The sequence below is a fragment of the Chrysemys picta genome, chromosome 10, assembly GCF_011386835.1.
Source record: "Chrysemys picta bellii isolate R12L10 chromosome 10, ASM1138683v2, whole genome shotgun sequence".
In the NCBI taxonomy this organism is placed as follows: domain Eukaryota; kingdom Metazoa; phylum Chordata; order Testudines; family Emydidae; genus Chrysemys; species Chrysemys picta.
Window position 1 is genome coordinate 55284067 of NC_088800.1, and position 19347 is coordinate 55303413.

Genomic DNA, 19347 nt, shown 5'->3' on the forward strand with positions numbered 1-19347 from the left:
GGAGGGGGGAGTTTCAATGACCTTGCACCCAGCTTCGTCTCACACCCTTTGCTGCCTCAGTTCATCCCCTTGAAATGGAATTAAATGAATCTGTGGCGAGGGAAAGTTGTGTTCAGTCTTGGGGTTTATCTCTTACAGATGTCTGTTTTTTACAGTTATAGCCGTCTGTGTTTAATCAAGGCATGCATCTGTGTGGGTTACCTCTAGCACCCTATCTGTAAAGACTTAATGTGTTTTCACCCTAGGGGCATGGGGAGGGGAGGAGAACCAAGCATTGCTTGACAGTCACTCCTCTGGCTGTATGAGGAACTACATTCATGGGATCTGAAAGGAAATGTGTCTGTTCCTTATTGGCTAGGCAGATGGCGGACCTTGAAAATGAGGTTGGAACGTGGGAGAATTCCCAGAATTCAGCAGTTTTGTGAAGAATCTGCCCCTTTCCTTCCTTGGGGGAGAAACTTATGATAGGGTTAACAACCCTGTAATACATGGATTCCAAGGCCATGAGGCCCCACTGTGATCCTCTCCTCTGCCCCCCTGTATGACACAGGCCAGAGAATGTCCCTGATATAAGTCCCATTTGAAGTAGGGCATATTTTTATGAAAAACGTCCAGTGACTTGTTTTCTGTAGGGTTCTGGATGCTGCTTCTTGCCCAGTGCTGTTGGCGCTGACTCCACATGATGTAGCGTTGCCAGGAGCTGTCTAATGCGGCACTGCGATTTATGGCTGTTGCCTAAAAAAAAGTCTTGTTTGTGTCTTATGCTCCCCCACTCAGCCACCTTCCCCCCCAACTAAATGCTGCACATTTCTGCCATGCTCCAGGAATGAATCTCACATTAATTTTTTTCTCTTTCCAGGAAACTACTTTGCAAGTCACTTTTTCATGGGAGGTGAGAAGTTTGATACCCCACATCCCGAGGGTTACCTCTTTGGGGAGAACATGGATTTAAACTTCCTGGGGAACAGACCCGTTCAGGCAAGTTCACATGTGCTGTTAATTTCACATCTGTATGCGTCTGTCAGTAGGAAACCCAGCTTTGATACTTACCCAGAAGGAGACTGAACATTTTCTTGGAGCTGGTGCACAGTACTAGGGGATCGGGATGTTCCATTTCTGGCTCTGCCAGTGACTTGCTGTGTGATCTTGGGCAGAGGTATATTGTGAGTGGGCATCTGGTATAATGCCCCCATCAGCATGGAGGATGCCATTTTGAGAACAAAATGGCATCCTCCATGTGGCAAAAGTGCCATCCTGCCACAATCCAGCCCCACTGCAGCACAGGTTTTGGGCAAATCACATAGCCTGTCTCTGCTTCTGTTTTCCAATTTGCAATATGGGGATAATGCCTACCTCTCAAGTGTCTGACAAGACTGTAAAGAGGTCTGAGATCCTGGCATGGACAGCAATATGGAATTGCAGAATGCTCTGTTTGGAGAGAGATTTTTTTCTTCTTGTGATTGCTTTGGTATGAACAGGAAGTAACAGTGCTGCATGGTTCAGTTTGTTACGGGTGACAGCTCCTGACTCTCAAATTTGGCATTTTATACAAGCTTCCAAGTCTTATGAACAGCCTTGATATGAATAGCCTAATTGCCATTAGTTCTTTTTCCCTTTAATGCAGACTGCTGAGCTGAGTAGTTCTGACCTGATCTCAGCACTGAGGATGAGAGACACTGATTCCCGTATAGTTACCTTGGAGTCACTTGTAAACCTGTTGCACTGCTATAACCTCCTGGATTCTCCTGCAGGGAGGTTTTAGACCTGGGGATAAATTCAGTGCAGGCTTTCAGCTAACTCCCTACTGCCAAAGACCCTGTCCAAGACCTTTTTTTTTTTTTTCCCTTTGTGTGCACCTCTGAGGCTATTAGTTCTGACTGGGAGAGAAAGTAAATTGGTCTCTCTTGCACAATGACAGTAGTCTTGGTCCTGGATTTCCCCGTGGGTCTTTTCCTCAGACTTTCTCCTTTTGAACAGGAGAAGAGCTCAGGTGGCCAAGCCTAGGCTGTAGTACTTAGGAACGTGTTATATTCCTTCTTATCAAACTAAGGATGGAGATTTATTTTAGACTAAACAAATACCAAACTTTCCAGGAGGGGAGTAGAAAGCACAAGCATGAAGAGGTGCCTCCTCCTGCCTGTGGCAGACAAGTTAACAGTAGATGTGCATGAGCTGTGCGGTATTTAAGAGATCGATGTCTGGTTGTGGTGAAAAGTGCTGCATTGGGACAGCATGGGCAGCTTCAGGACAGGCTCTGCACTGTGTCCTGCCAGTGTGCATACACTCTGCTGTGGGGACTACTGCTGAGCTGGAGAGGACTGAGTAGTCTCTCTGGCCTATTCAGCTTGAGTCTCTCTACTGAGCCTGCCAGTGGGATTGCTGGTTAGTGCCAGTTGTGGTTGGTTGCAGCCCAGTGTTGACATAAGCATGATCTCGGACAGTGTGGATGTTTCTTGTATTAGATAGGCTGCATCTTGTTTAAAGTGTTAATTCTCAAGCTGGTGTATTAACAAAGCAACTCCTTGCCTCTCATTCTAGTTTCCCTATGTCACACCAGCCCCACATGAGCCTGTGAAGACGCTGAGAAGTTTGGTGAATATCCGCAAAGATTCTCTACGTCTTGTGAGGTACCTTTACTGACCAAACTGTTTGTTGCATTGAGGGCAAAGGGTGGGTCATACCTACATTTGATGGCCTTCTCTTCAGAGCACTAAGTGACAAGTCCTTATTCCAGTGACACTCCCAAGGGAGGTCAGAATATTCAGGGTTCACATGTGATTAGTGCTGTCCAGGGCTTTTCAGATAACTCCCATTAGTTATTTCCCTAGAGTCGGGTAATCAGCATTTCCAACCAGCACTTGGGGAGGCATCTTTCTCCAGAGGCTGAGTAGCGCAAACGCTGCCTTGTAGGAAGCTGTGACACTTGGGTTTCACTCAGGAACACTAAAACAAATGGAAAATATTAGTCATGTCACTAAACCTGCAGACAGATTTCTTTCTGAACTTTTGTGTTTGCAAAGCTAGAAGTTGGTTTTGGTGCAAGGCCCAGGCAAGGAGGACTGATTAGTTTTGAATAAAACTCTGCCTCAGATTTTTCTTGCTGGCTAAGACACAGTGTAGTCCCACTTGATCCACATGCTTTTAGGTGACTGTATCTCACACTTCTAGGGAAATAGATCATCCAGCCTAACGGGTCTGTATCTCACTGCTCTGCACCTAAATCAAATGCAGCGATAGCTAGAGTTTGGTCTGTGGATTAAACGTAGCTGTGGAGTGTCTTAGCAATCAGCCTGCAGCTGTACTTGTTTAATACAGGTGTAGAGCCTTGGGGTAGATCTAGGTCCCAGCATACAGTCTGAGCAGCCTGGCAGCTGCATGGAGCATTTCATACAGCCCCTAGAGTCTCTGTGCAGTTTGTCATTTTATGGAAATTTATGCATTCCTGGTAAATTGCCAATTTCAGGTCATGGATGGGCAAGGTTTGGGTGCCTTGGTATAAAGTGTATGGCAGTGTAGTTGTAGCTGCTGGGAGCTTAAATGTATTACTTTGCTAGACACTAACAATCGTGGACTGCACAGACACCAGATTTATGGCTTATTACAATAATCTGTAACCTACTAATCCCCTCTTTTTGTACTATGACCACCTTGAATGGTCATAAGAACATAAGATATATGCTAACTACTTATGCTAAACACTCTGTTCCACCTTGCATTTTGCTGTGACACTGGGAGTACCTTTCCCAGCCCTGAAGAAGAGCTCTGTGTGGCTTGAAAGTTTGTCTCTCTCACCACCAGGAGTTGGTCCAATAAAAGAATTTGTCTCACCCACCTTGTCTCTCTTGGTAGAAAAGGGATTAGATTAGCCAGAACTGCACTTGAAACTGATCAACCTTGTTTTTCTTTGAAAACTCTGATTTGTCTTTTTTAATGGTCAAAAACTCAGTGATGGTCTCAGAATGAGCTGGACAGGTGGAGAAGGAAGACGCGCCTGCTCAGATAGTGGGCCTTGGTAAACGTCCATGTTCTGAAGATCTCTTGGCTCTTCCACCCAAAGGATATGTGTGTCTCCATTGGAATAACACCTTAGTTTCTGCTTCCTCTGAAGCCAGGACTCGCTCTGTAAACAGTGTCTTAGTCCTCTAGGACAGTGCTTCTCAAAGTGGTGGTCTGCGGACCGGTGCCGGTCTGCGAGCCATCGGCTGCCGGTCCGCGGTGAGTTTCCTCATAAGATAATAATATGGCACTGGTCCCTGGCACATTGGGGAAAAAAAATTGCCGGTCCCCCACATCAGATAGCTTGAGAAGCACTGCTCTAGGAAGCATATGTTAGCAATGCACCAGCTCTCAGATATGCAGTCTTACATCTGTGAAAGGGCCTGCTGCTAGTACAGGAATTTGTAAGTGCTAATCTTAGCTCTGTCATTGGCCTGCTGATGGACAAGTCATCTCCCTGCTTTGTGACTTAGTTTCCCTGTTTGTCAAGTGGGGAGAATGAGATTGACCTGCCTTCCGGGGGAGTTGAGGCTGCATTGCTGTTTGTAAGGTGCTTAGTGGTGCCACAGCGATGAACCCACGTAGATGCAGGTGGTAGCACTACAGGTCTGTCTCATCTTACACTGGGGTTACGTTCCGCGATCAGCGCATAAAGCGAAAACCACGTATAGTCAAAATTACATTGAGTGTAATAGCGGGCGGAATCGCCCGCACTACAGGAACAGTATTTAAATTGTTATTTTTCTCTTTTTGTTTTGTTTTTTGTTTTTGCTGACCACGTAAAGCTGAATTTGCGCATGTTAAATGCGTGTAAGATGCCACAGACCTGTTGCTTTCACATGGCAGCCAGTCTTACTGGTCCTGGGTCAGCTCCAGAGCACGGTCAGCGCTGCGTTGTTTAATTTTCTCTTGAGATCAGTATGTTTAGGAGTTCTAGTGACCCAGATACTTAAGGAATTTTAACACTTAAGGGTTAGCAGCCTTTTTCACAAGGGAACAGTCTCAGTTTGCATTGTGCTGCCTGTCCTGAGTGGAAGTTCGACCCCCTCTCTAGGAACATGCAAAACCCCCTCCCTGACCTCTCCAGCAAGGGTTTCTTTGTGATTGCAAACATGGAAAAACAGCCAGTTCATAGTTCTCTGGAGATTCTCCTCTTCTCTCCCTCCTGTCCCTGTAAAATGAGGCTGAATTTGGCTCACTTTTTGATGGAAGGTGAGATCTGACTGTAAAATTCCCACCAGCTCTTTGGCTTTCCCTGGCTCCGGATTGTTAGCTGGAGTCTCACCTGTCTAGAGGGCGAGGTGATTCTTCTAGATTGCAGTTCAGAGCTTTGGCGGAGGGTGTGAGGAAACTTCCACTCTGGCTCCCGGCCATGCTGTGACTGGTGAGCAAGGTTCAGTGTGTTGCCAATCCTGAAGTATTTATGGTGGTCACCTGAAGAAATTCCACACTCATGAATGTTCCCTCCTGAACCTCTGTGTCTTTGAGAACTTTTGTGAATTCCTGATTTTCTGCCAGGACCAGACTGTGTTAACTTCAGAAGGGGCAGGGGTGGGCTCTCCTGTTGAATGTAACTGAGTAAGATGGCCTCACTTCCCTCCTGCCCTGCCACTTCATAAGCTGACTGTGAGTTCCTGGTAGGAACTCTGCCAGCTGCTGAGTCCCCACAGGAGATAGAACAGCTGCAAGCAAATTCTCACCTTGCAAAGTCCTGGGAGTCAAATGGCTGAGGATGTTTTCTCCTCTTGGTGCTGTGAATAAGTTTGAAAGTAAGTCAGGAAGCCAGCGTAAGTCAGCAGCTCCTAACCTGGATGGCATCTCCAGTTCTTGGAGGGAGATTCAGAGTCCTGAGGACATTATGTGTGTGGAAAGAGGCCATCTCATGGTGGGATCTTGTTGCCCTCTGCCGCTGCTGCTTTCTTTGGACTTATCATAGAACTGGAAGGGACCTTGAGAGGTCATCTAGTCCAGTCCCCTGCACTCAAGGCAGGACTAAGTATTATCTCTAGACCATCCCTGACAGGTGTTTGTCCAACCTGCTCTTAAAAATCCCCAATGATGGAGATTCCACAACCTCCCTAGGCAATTTATTTCAGTGCTTAACCACTCTGACAGGAAGTTTTTCCTAATGTCCAACCTAAACCGCCCTTGCTGCAATTTAAGCCCATTGCTTCTTGTCCTATCCTCAGAGGTTAAGAAGAACAATTTTCCTCCCTTCTCCTTGTAACAATCTTTTATGTACTTGAAAACTATTATGTCCTCTCTCAATCTTCTCTTCTCCAGACTAAACAAACCCAATTTTTTTAAATCTTCCCTCATAGGTCATGTTTTCTACACCTTTAATCATTTTTGTTGCTCTTCTCTGGACTTTCTCCAATTTGTCCACATCTTGCCTGAGTTGTGGGGGCAAAGGGAGGCTGCATGGGAATGCTGGAAGAGGCAGGCAGTATACCGCTTGGGAGTCTGCCCAGAGCGATTTACCTGGCACTTGCTAGCAGCGAATAGTTGCTTGTTTGTAATTGAGGCCTGCACCTTTGGGCTGGTCTACACTGGCGGGGGGGATCGATCCAAGATATGCAACTTCAGCTACACAAATAGCGGAGCTAAAGTCGAAGTATCTTGGATTGAATTACCTGGGGTCCACACGGCGCAGGATCGACGGCCACGGCTCCCCCATCGACTGCGCTACCGCCGCTCGCTCTGGTGGAGTTCCGGAGTGGACGGTGAGTGCGTTCGGGGATCGATCATATCGCATATTAACGAGACGCGATATATCGATCCCGGATAAATCGATTGCTACCCGCCGATACGGCGGGTAGTGAAGACATACCCTTTGTTGCATCACCCTACTTCTGTAACTTGGCTCCTGCTTTGTGGCCAGTTCATGCTGAGAACCGACAGGCCCAGGGATAGAAAGTAAAACTCCTGCTGTCCCCAAGAGAGAACTTCAAGGAAGAGAGACAAGCAGAGGAACCCATGTTGCAGTGGGTGCGTCTCAGATCAAAGCAGCCCTGGAATGTGTAGGTGCTCAGCAGAAAATCAACTGCCTATGCATCTCTCATTGACAGCACTGGGAGCTGCAGGGCTATTTCATCCCTGTGTGACTTCATTTAACTTGGCCCAGGTTGTTTTAGGGGCCACACAGTCCTGTTCTCTCCTTTCTTCGTCACGCATGGCATTTGCTTCTCTCACTTGTATCACTTCTGGAATCAGGTGGTAAGCTCCTTGGGGCAGGGATCAGAAGGGACCATTAGATCATCTAGATATCACAGGCCATATTACATTGCACCCAGTTCCCCTGTGTTGAGCCCAATAGCTTGTTTTTGACTAAAGCATCTTCCAAAAAGGCAGCCAGTCTGGATTTGAGGACATTAAGAGATGGATAACCCACTACTTCCTTTGGTCATTTGTTCCAATGGTTAATTACCCTCACTGGAGGAAAGATAGTTCAGTGGTTAGGGCACTGGCTAAGGATGTGGGGGACTCGGCTTCAATTACCTGCTATGCGATGGTCTCCCTGTGTGGCCTGGGGCAAGCCTCCCAGTGCGACAGTTTCTGATCTGTAAAATGGGGATGATGTTTCTCCGCCTCAAGGGGTTTTGTGAAACACATTGAGATCTGCTGATAAAAGAAGCTCTATAAGAAATAGACTTTATTATTGTTGTTAATACTGATAAATATTTGTGCCTTATTTCCAGTTTGAAATTGTCTGGCTTCAGCTTCCAATCATTGGTTCTTGTTCTGCCTTTCTCTGCTAGATTAGAGAGCCCTTTAGTACTCAATATTTTCTCCCTGTGAAGATACCTGTTCACTGTAATCAAGGCACATCTCAATCTTTCTTATAAGCTAAACAGATTGAGCTTTTTAAGTCCCTTACTCTAAGGCACTTTCTTCAGCCTTTGAATCATTTTTGTGGCTCTTTTCTGCACCCTGTCCTATTTTCTCAACATCCTTTTTAAAATGTGGACCCCAGAACTGGATGTAGTATTCTAGTATCAGTCCTGCCAATGCCATGAAAACGCTCTTCACTCCTCAGTACTCCCTGTGTATCCATCCAAGGAAAATATTAGCCCTTTTTGCCACAGCATTGCACTAGGAGCTCATGTTCAGTTGCTTGTCCACTATAATCCCTAAATGCTGTTCATAATCACTGCTTTCCAGGATACAGTCCCCCTTCTGTAGGTCTGGCCTACATTCCTTGTTCCCAGGCATGTAACTTTTGCATTTGGCTGGATGAACATGTTTTGTTTGAATGGGCACAGTTTAATAAGCAATCCAAATGACTCTGTATGACTGCCTTGTCCTCCATCATTATTTCGCATTATATCAATCTTTGTGTCATCTGCAAGTTTATCATCAATAGATTTATATTTACTTCCAGAAATTTGATTAAAATTGTTGGCTAATATATGCTGGCTAGCATGTGTGCACGTGTGTGTGTGTGTACACACTAACATATATTATCTGCAACATATAAATATATTGGTATGCCTTGTGCACCATTACCGTTAAGCATAAATATTGCAACAGTGATCTAGCCTAAACTGGCCTATACCGTGCCTCCGCCGGTGATATTCCTGGCCAATGCCTGCCTGGTTGCCTATATGAAATGAGGTCTAGGTTTTGGTACATTTCCCACTGGAGAGGTGTCCCCATCACCATCCCCTTCCCCATCAAAATTGGTACTGATTTACCCCCCCCCCATGTCAGTGGTGGGTGGTGGCATGGAGACAGACCTCTCCTGAGCCTTTAGGGGGGGTTCTTCGAGCTCAGGGGCAGGCACACTGGCATGGGATGGTGCAGGGAAGCTTGCACTGCTGCTCTCTGTGTTGTACCTGTCTAGAGCAGTGGTTTTCAACCAGTGGTCTGCAGCCCCCTGGGGGTCCACAGACTGTCTAAGATTTCTAAAGTGGTCCGCACCTCCATTTGAAATTCTGTAGGGATCTGCAAGTGGGAAAAGGTTGAAAACTGCTGGTCTAGAGGTTTCTGCTTCCTTCAGTCTCCCAGGCTGTCGGTCTGCTTGAAATTCCGAAGTTACACTCGCGCTCGCTCGGAGAGGTTGCTGATCTGGCTATGCCTTGCCACGCTTACAGCCTTGAGCTTTGCCGTGTATTTATTCTCTTGAGTGGCACTGGTAACCACACTTAAACCAGGTCTTTATCTATTTGCATAATCGTGCAAACGCAACCTGGTCACGTTCTTCTTTGGCTGCCTTATGTAGGTCACAGCAGCCACGGTTTCAGAATGGCAGCTATTTCTTGCTTTTGTCCTTTTTAATCTAGCAAGTTGGAAAAGCTCTGGTGAAGAAGCCAGTTCCTGTTTTGACTTAGGTGAACCCTGGAGAAAGGTCTGTCATCTCCTGCTTGATTTGTGTGGAATATTCCAGATAGCTGTGCACTAAGGAAATAAAAATAAGGCTGTAACCATTCCCTGCATTGCTGGTTTAATTTGACTATTTTTAATCTTTATTTGGCAGCTTTTATATTAAATCGTCGATGCTTTAAAACCTCATACCTATTAAATGCCCGCTTAAGGTGGAATTTATGTTGGTGTTGTCCAGAGGAAGCAGCAGTTATTGATCTCACTGAATGAGGTCTAAATGGGTTCCCTTGGAGACATCCTGCTAAAGTTACATCTAGCTACATCTACTGTGTATTCCGGATAGCTTCATAAAGTGCTCTATATGGCCATTTGGGAGAGAAGATCTACAGGTGCTCTAGAGCCAGAAGGATTCTAGGCAAAAGCTCCTTTGTTATCCAGACCTTCCTGAATGGTTTGTCCACCTAATTTAACCAGCTGAGCCTCGATGTGCTACTGGTAGAATGTTAGAGGCTGGGCTTGGGCAGGAAGCTCAGTATCATTATAGGCATTTAAAAGGCAATCTGTTTAAAACTGATCCACAGAAATAACTTTTCTACAAGCACATAAATAACTAAGGCACTGTAATGGGGCGGGACTCACCACCTCGGTGCCTCCTGCTGGCTGTGCTGGGAATTTGCTCTTGGTTGCCGGTGAGCCTCCCTCTAGTAGCGTCTCACCGCCGTCACTTCTGCTCCACCTCTAAGACCTGCATTGCTCCCTGGATCGCAGCGTCCTCTTCTGGGCATGGCCCTCTGGCCGTGCCCAGCGCTTGAGGCCCCTGCAATGGCAAGGAACTAAGTGAGATAGACCCAGCTAATCCTGGCAAGTGACCTGCACCCCAAACTGCATAGGAGGGTGAAAAATGCCCCAAATCACTGCCAATCTCACCTAGGAGAATATCTTTCTCGACCCTCCATATGGCGATCAGTTAGACCCTGAGCATGTGAGCAACAGCCAGCCGTCTAAGCACGTGAGAGAGAGAATGCTCGGTGTCACCTCAGAGCCCAATGTCCCATCTCCAGCCATACTCATCGCTGATGAAGGAAGGAGATATTAAAAAAAAAAAAAAAAAAAAAAAACTCCCCAAATATGTTGTGGAGGGAATCCCTTTCTGACCACTGCAGGTGTCCAGCTGAAACCCTGAAGCATGGCCCTCAGAACATAAAGGTGGTGATGGAGTAGCATTTTAAATTACATACTTCTCTGATTTCCAAGTGCATCTTGTCCTTTCTGTATCTTTCTGTTAGGGCATGTCTACACTACAATCTTAAATTGATCTATGTTAGGTCAACTTACAGCCATCGCAGTAATTAATGTGATGGCTGACGTCCACGCTGCCCTCCCGTCGATGGTGCGCGTCCTCACTAGGAGCACTTCCACTGGCTGAAGAGGGGCAGTGTGGGGGACTGCGATCCAGGGCTCTCAGCTCTGCACTGCTTCCCACCGGGAGCCCAGCTGCCTGGCCAGGCCTTCTTACCTCCCTACTGAGAGTGGAGGGGAAGCTGCCCGGTGTGTTTCACCTCCAGCGGCGTGATCCATGCCCAGAGTCTGGTCAGCTGCCATGCTCCCAGCAGGGAATCGGGGAGCCCGGGTGGCAGCCTAAGCCAGGAGCCTGGGTGGCAGCCCAGCTTGGGGCGGAGACCCAGCAGCAGCCTAGCTGGGAGCTGGCTTTCTTATCAATGTCATGGCTCCAGTGGAGCCGTGAAATTGACAAGAATGACAGCCAACGGCAGTCGATGTAAGGAACAGTGTCACGCTGACGTAAGCCCTATGCCTCTTGTGGAGATGGAGTTATTATGTCGTGTACTAGGGCACTTACATTGGCGGAAACCAGGCTGTAGTGTGCATTGTCCATTGCGCAGATAACTTCATTTATAGTGCTTTCTCTTCTGTAGGATTGTGAATGTCACCTCCCAGGGACTGAATAGAGTGACACTGAGATCAGCTAACAGATGTCAATAGCAGGCATTTTGCAGATAGATAACCTCTGAATGAGATTCAGGTGCTTCTTAGGGCAGATCTCCTCCTCTTGGTTTAAATGTTCATCTCAGTGAGACTTGCGCTTCTTGGGGTTACTCCCAAGAACAGGTGACTTGGATGGGTTTAGGGGGGTATCTTGATCTGAGGCAGATAACAAGGAAATTTAGGCTGAATATCAGAAAAACCTTCCTGACAGTGAGCTCTGCCGGAACGGTGGAACTCTCTGCGGTGACATGGTGACCCATCGCTTGAGTCATTAAGACTGTACTGGACAAAACTTAACATACTCTAGAAACACTCTTACACTGGCCTCTGGGGATGAAGTAGGTGAGATAGTAAGTCTCTTCCATCTGTAATGTTTGTCCTGACTCTGGCTTTTTCTTGTAGGTATAAAGATGACCTAGACAGTCCTACTGAGGAGAACGGGAAGCAGAAAGTCCTGTACAGCCTAGAATTCACCTTTGATGCTGATGCCCGTGTTGCCATCACAATCTACTGCCAAGCTACAGAGGAATTCATCAGTGGCATGGCAGTGTAAGTCGTGGGAAAACAGATTTAAAGGGGCACTGGCGACTTACAGGTCACAAGTCTGTCTGAAATTTTTCTCCTGGTACAAGTAACACCTAAGGAGGCAGGAGAGAGCGTGAGGTTTCTCCTTTCCAGTTTGCTTGCTTTGTGCATTTGGCAGCTCTGTTAGTTGGTTGTGTGGGTTCTTCCATGCACATTTGGGAAAAGAAAACTAAAACCATACAGTTTGTCAGGGAGACACAAAGTGTAACTCCTGAAGGTGTAAACTCATGTTTTTAAATTGATTGACTAGATTTGAAGAGGATGTCCCTTTTCATTGGGACCCCTGGGTCAATGGAACTGATGCGGTGAGAATGAGCACCCTTCAAGGATCAGGAGAGGGAAAAATGTGTAAGGAATCAAGCTGCCTCTCCCCTACTTTTGTGATTAAATGACCATCTTATACAATTAATTATACTGAAGGGGCTCTCCTGTGTTTTATAGGCAGTATTGCCTGTTAGATGTTTCCCTCCAGGTGTCTACTCTAACATTTGTATGGTCGATGGGGGTGGTCAAAGTTCAACCAATGCAATTTTAGTGTGGCTTGTATTGTCAATATAATTCAGTCATGAAGACTCAAAGTCCGAGTATGCAATGCTTAATGTAGGTCAGCATATCTAGGCTGTGTCCAGTCAAGGCGGAGTTTCATATTTTTGGGCTGTTTTAGTCTCAAGGGACATGCTTCTGTGTTTAAAGACCTAGGGTGCTCTTTTTTTCCATGCAATTTAAGTACACATTTGGGGGCCTGTTGACTTACTACTGCAGGCCTCTGATGGGCATGATTTTTAGACCCCTCTGTTTATAAATAGCTCAGGATCTTTTGTTGCTAACAGAAATCTGCAACCTGGAGAAGCTTCATGTAGAACTATAATTGATGACTGACATGTCTCTACAGTTAGCATTAAGGGCTTCTGCAATTGTGTTCTACATCATACTGGCTTTCAAAGGAAACTTGTGTAATTTAAGATAAGTGATCTATTGATGATTAAAGTGAAAAAAAATCAAACAGAATTCATGTCAAAAGACTTGCTTTAGGCACAATATAAACATCCTGCTAATGATCAATGAATGTTATTTTTAGAAATGAGGCCAAAGGCTGAACATTCCCATCCAGATGTGAATTCCTCCAAACTTGGAGGGTGTCCAAAGTCAGGATTTTGATCAGGCTCCTCTCTAGTTTTGTTAAAGCCTGCAGCTGTCTTTACTCTTTGTGAAAAGTAATAAATTAGCTCCTCTTACAGAGCTTTGGCACCTCTTGGGAAGCTTTGAAAACGCAGCTCTTTAGCCCCAGTCTCTCCTGAGCAGTGCAGTGTATAGGCAGGCTCCTAGAAATCCTAACTGTTTCCAGGTTATGTTTTCGTAAGTCTTTAAAAATGTTTCCTGTGAATTTAGTGCTAGCAAAGGTCTTGGCTTGACACTCTTGGCACTTGAAGTCCTCTGTCCCTAAAACTGGTGCAACATGGCTAGGCAGCAGTGCCAGCTTCTCTCCTACTGCCCTGCAGAATATCCCTCGCCCTTGCTCTGGAAAGAGGACCATCTTTAGGGACTATGCCTTAATGTTGGGGTGGCATAGCTGTCCAGTGCGCAAGCCCTTAGACTGAAAGAGCACAGCTGGGTTCTGTTCCTGCCTTTCATTGATCCCTGAGCAAATCAACCATGCCTCAGTTTCCCCACCCATACAAGGAGGATAATGAGGGCTTATGACTGGTAGTGGTTACAGTTGCAACAGAAGCCGGTGGACTCTTCTGAAGCCAAGATCCTGTTTTCATGCAGATGTGGTAGGTAATAGGGATCTGGGGAAGAGAGCAGCAAATATAGACTTTATAAGCTGCTTTAATTCAACCCAGACTATTTTCCCATGTGATGGTGGTGGCGGCTCTGTAAGCACATCTTGGGGCTTGTGCAGCTGCCCGAAGTGGGTATCTCTGCTTCTCTGGATTTAGCATGCTGCTACTAAAAACCTTCTTTTAAAGCCCCGATTTTAGCTTTGCCAAGCAGTTCTGTAAGGGCAAACACTATAATTACTTTGATTTATTCTCTTCAAGTTCTGGTGGAAAAAACAACTCTGGGCTGCATTTTTAGAACACCTCAAAGTGGAGAGCTGCATTTTTAGCACACTAATTGGAGTGAACGATCACTGAGGGTACTTTATCTCCATTGGTTTGATGGTAACATCTAAACTGAAGGGTCAGTGTGTGCAACTGTTGTGTGTTTTAGAATCAATACCCCCCCCTTCAGACTGATATGCCCAACGCTTCCGGGGGAGGAGCAGGATCTCTCTGAAAACCAAACTCACTTTTTCTTCTTAAGTGGAAGCCAATCTCTGAAGCAGGAGAGGCTTCCTCCAAAGGGTGCCAAGGCGAACGTGTTCTCTTAACCACCAGTCTGCAGTGTGCTCCTTGGAAGTTCTAAATGGCTGAAGCTCACTTCCCTGGCTGCTTTGCTGAAAGACCCACCCCACAATCCCTAATCACACTAACATGATGTTTGCTTCAGTCTCCTGCTTGGAGCATGGCTTGGGCCTCTTAGAGACATTTTGCTGCATTTTGGAGGAGGGACTCTCAGGTCTTGGGGAGAGGCATCCTGTGCAGAGACCATTCATCCATGGACCACAACCCCCCATGGCCTGCTTATCCTACAGTTCTATCCAGAGCTAATAGGTCTCCTTCCCTTTGCTAAGAGAACTGGGGTCCATTTCACAGACAAAAGGAAATCTCCTCCTGGAATGGCTCAGCACTCCAATTGAAAAAGGAATGACATCAATACCATGGGAATCCATCTTGAAGACACAAGGAGGGGAGACTTGTCTCTTCTCTGTCTGAGACTTGTCTGTCTGTTTCATGGGACCAGCTGCGTTTTCTGGAATCTGTTAGGCTGGGGAAGATGGCATGTGTGTGTTGTATGAGCAGCCTGTGTGTTTCATTTGCATGATTAGTAGCTTTGAGATCCCTTCCCTCATCTGTCCAAAGCCTCACATCACACTGGCATGTCATGCTCTTTGTTAAAACAGGGTACCTAGGGATTTTCCAGCTGCAGGTGTCTTGCTGAATGTCCCAGAACCATTTCCTAACTGTGAGGTCTGAGGGTTCAGTAGTCCCCTAAGGGAAAGAGTTGGAGTCAGCCCCATGACTGGAGTCACTTAAAACTAGCCATCTGGGCTGGACGTGCGCTTTAAGGACCAATTCTGTGCTGCCAAAGGTGACCTGATAGTCTTGGTTTCTAACTGCGTGAGGATATTGCTTGTGCAGAGCTTTTCCTCTCCATGTGCTTTAGAGACAAGAGATACTATTCCCTGGATTACTTATCCTGCACTGTTTTCTTGCAGGCACAATGAAGCACAGCTGATTTCATTGGAATGATTTATTACATTTCATTTCTATTAGTATTAGGTGTTGCAAAACCACCCCACCCAACCCAGTCTCTCTTAAACTGACAGCACATGTGACATGGGGTCACTTACCTGTTACACATTCTGTTTGCATGTGGGATTTTGAACTTAATTCCTTTTGATGGCGGTGAACCAGCTAATCAAATGTATGGCTTGGCCTACTGGCTGCATTCAGTTGAGTGTGTACAAAAAGGAGGCAGCAGTACTAGATGAGCCTCTTGTCACTTAATAGTCTCATGCTTATTAAGGGGGAGGGATAGCTTAGTGGTTTGAGCATTGGCCCACTAAACCCAAGGTTGTGAGTTCAATCCTTCAGGGGGCCATTTAGGGATTTGGGGCAAAAAAAATTGGTCCTGCTAGTGAAGGCAGGGGGCTGGACTTGATGACCTTTCAAGGTCCCTTCCAGTTCTAGGAGATGGGATATCTCCATTAATTAATTTATTTATTTATTCATGGCCTGTGAAAGTCCTTTCTGCTATAGACACTCATGCTTAATTTGGCTTCTCTGTACAATCAAGGAGAAGGGTGTGAAGCAATCCAGGGCTGGGTATTTGCTGCTGGGCACAAGCCTACTCCTGTCTTTAAGGCCAAAGCCTGCTTTGAACCATACAGATAGCAGCCCCCAAAGAAATGCTGTAGTGCTTGGAACTCATATGCCATAAAACTAAGTTCCAGAGATTTCACTGCTCACAGGTAAATAAGAGTTTACCCCCCTCTTGCCTTACATGCTAGTGCAGCTGCAGAGAAACTGAGCAACTTGGGCATGCTGGTTAGAGTAAATATGAATGCAGCACCTCTTACACAGCAAGTCCAGCTAGCAAATCTAGATCAGCTACAGTCTTGGGATGGTGAAACCTGCCTGCCAAAGAGCAGATTTCACACACTCAGCAGGCCAGAGTTTCTCTGGGGCGGTGCGGAGAAGCTGTCTCTCTTCCTGGGAGAAAGGAGAGAGATGACATTGCACTATATGGCAACCTGCCACCAGGTCAGGAATGGACACACAAACGGACACGGGATCAAACCCCAAACACGGTGCGTGACCTGTCCTGCATGGGTCCTAACTGCTCTGACGGAGACCTGAGGGGTCTGACTTTTCATACTCAGCTGTTTAGCAACATTTGTCTAGCTTATTCTGCCAGTAACATCTCATTGAATTGAAGTGATGCCTATGCCTGACTTGTTACGCTTACGTCTGAAGGGGAAGTAAAGTTGACTGCAGATCCCTTTCCTAGGTGAAAGGAGAGGATGCAGTATGGGGGAGCGGGGTGTCAATTCCATGCCAACTCCTGGGACTCAGAACATCAGCAAAGCACTATTGGCTTTCCCAACTCTTGCCGCTCTCAGCATGAAAATCCACCAAGAACACCCAGACCAAAATGCAAGCTGCCTACACTCAGACTTGCAGATGGAACTCAAGTGCATCCCCAAAAGGCAGACCCATGCTCTTAAATTTTCTTCTGTGCTGCTTATTGTAAGGCAGGCTGCACACAGGCGGTACATACAGGCTTTTGAAGCAAGATAATTCTAAATGTGGGACTGGTGTGGAATGCTAACTACATTGGCTGACAGTCCATGTGGTGGTAGTTGTGCCCATCGATAAAATGTCTTCCTAGCTGCGATGATGAGAACGTCTGCCTTCTTGAGCAGGTCTTGTCTGAGGAGCTCCAAATGCTGTGCAAGCTACAATGAAGTACAGTCTTGTGGCTGGGGAAGGCTGTCTTCTCCCTCATCTCTTCTAGCAAGTCCTAAGAATTGTCTAGTGATTAGCTCAGGGGATGGGGACTGGAACTCGAGGCATTTGTGTTTCATTCCCAGTGCTTCTCCCAGTTGGATGTGACCTTGGGCAAGTCCCTTTCCTTCTCCACTTCAGTTTCCTCATCTGTATGATGGGGCCATTAACACCTAGCCAGCAATTGAGTTGGTTCTTTGATGTCATTGATGGAAGGAGTCAGACAGGTACACAGTGTACTCGCTTTAGCTGATTTGACTGTACGGTAAGTAAAACCACACTCACCTGCGTGCCCTATAATTCACACACAAAGCAGCTGTCACTTCCCACCTCCCCACAGCACTTTAATAACAGAGGTTGCAGCAAGATCTCCTATTACTACAGCTGTGTTATTTTTATGCTGTACTGTTCTGAACATTTTTTAGTACATTGTAAAGTATTGTCATAAATCATTAAAATGAAACTACCCCAGCAAGAATGAACAAAGCACGTTTTAGTGCAGTCCCCTGGATTGTTTTTATTATTTGCCCACCTGTCAATTTGCAAAATCAGTCTTTTGCACCCCGTGCAAGTGAGTCCACTGACCGTCTAATTAGCCTGGCAAAATTCTACCAGCCAGGTCCTTAGCTGGTGTCAATGTCGTGGCAATGGATTTCCGGTGTAACTATGCCAGTGTACACCAACTGGGGAGGAGGTCCTGTATGCTCACTTGTCTGGGGCATGTAATTTTTGGCTCAGGCCGGCTGGGTAAGACATCCTCAGTTCTTTCTCCTCCAGACATTTATGCTGTGCTCATCACCAAGATAGCTGAGGCCAAACTGGGAGGCCTAAAATCAGAAGTTTAAACTCCTAAAATAGAAGTGGTCTCTTTTTCTCCAAGCTTCCTGCTCCCACTGGCTTGAGTGGGATTTGTAAGTGCTCAGCTTCTCTGACAATCGGCGACTAAATCCTAAGGACTTGATTGTGGATTTAGGAGCCTAACTTTAGGCCCCCCAGTTTGAAAGTAGTGGCCTAAGCGCGTAAGGGTAAGGGCAGATGAGCAGGCGCTTTCCCTGGGTTGGTGCCTTATAATGGTAGGTGTGCAGTGGTGCTCCAAACAGGCCATGGATAGCTAACTATTGATCATGTGTGTCAGAACAGCATTAAATCTCTCTGCTATTAGGTGGGTGAGTGGTGTAGCTGTCCTGGAGCAGCTTGCTGTGGACTCCAAAGAGAACATCCCCTGCTTTAGACTGCCAACCAACAACTTGGAAATGGAACTGTCAGCTAGTTAAAAGTTCATCTAAGGAGCCAACCAACTGTACCATGCAACCATGGCAACAAAAGCATTACTATGGAGCTCTGGGAAGCTTTAAGCTCTGAATGCAAGACAGAAAACATGAGGGAGATGACTGCTGTTGTGTAAATATGTGGGAGCTGCATCGTGCTCCTGGCTGGAGCAGAGGCAGGGCACAGTAGGTGGTGGCGGCTGTTGTCGTGTTCTTTGGAGTCCTCGTGGGAGCTGTTCCTTACCATCTCTTTTCTGCACGCGCTGCGTTAGTTACCTTGGCCGAGTTGTATTTTGTGGAAGTTGCAAGTGTGCTTCCCAACCACAGCAGGCGCTTTAGTTCCTAACAGTCTGTGAGCTCTGCTTCTGTATCACAAAAGGGCTAATCAGATCCTTAATCCTTTTAAGATGCTGAATCCAGATCTCCTAGCCATATGTCTACTCCCTGACTTCCTCTTTCCTTGCACACTTTCCTCAGAGCCATGGTCTTGCCCTTCGCACACCTCTGCCCTTCTCTCATTCTCTTTCACCTCAGGAGCCTCGTCTCCCATTCTCCTTGCCTCCCTTGCTTGGTTTCTTTCCATCCCCTGCTCTTTGAGCAAGCACAAAGCCCCTGTTTCAAACCATTTGTTTTTACAGAGCCGCTGCTATTCCTCTCCCTTACAATGGAGGATACTGAGGATAACAGCCTATTACTATGGCTAACCAATGGAGTTACTCCTTTAACTCAAGTACATAAAGGTCTGGACTGTAGGTCCTGGGTTTGAACTCTGCTAAACACCCCTTTGCTTCCCCTGTGATTTGTAAGACATTACTTACACCCTGGACATGGTAAATAGTTGCACCAGGCGGAAATTTCCTTGGATGCTTACAGCCCTGCTGGAACTTCTAACTTGGGTTAGGGCGGAGAACCCAGCTGATTACAAGTGCAGAAGGCCTGGAGGGTGGCAGGTGACCCTATTGCTCCAGGTGATGCCTTGGTTTCAGAGTAAGACCCTATACAGTGAAAGAACTGTCACTCCACCGTAAGTGTGGAGGGAGAGTCGGCCAACACCCCTG

The 19347-nt window shown here is 46.5% G+C and overlaps 1 protein-coding gene across 3 annotated transcripts in view; it reads left to right on the forward strand.

The window, feature by feature from the left end:
* Window positions 1–19347, forward strand: part of MGRN1 (mahogunin ring finger 1) — a 109464-nt gene that overhangs the window by 19631 nt on the left and 70486 nt on the right. For all 3 annotated transcript variants that reach the window (XM_005312140.5, XM_005312139.5, XM_005312141.5), the window contains exons 2-4: window positions 860–978; window positions 2539–2627; window positions 11725–11871. In XM_005312140.5, the coding sequence (XP_005312197.1) occupies window positions 860–978; window positions 2539–2627; window positions 11725–11871 (355 nt within the window). The remainder of the gene's footprint in view (window positions 1–859; window positions 979–2538; window positions 2628–11724; window positions 11872–19347) is intronic.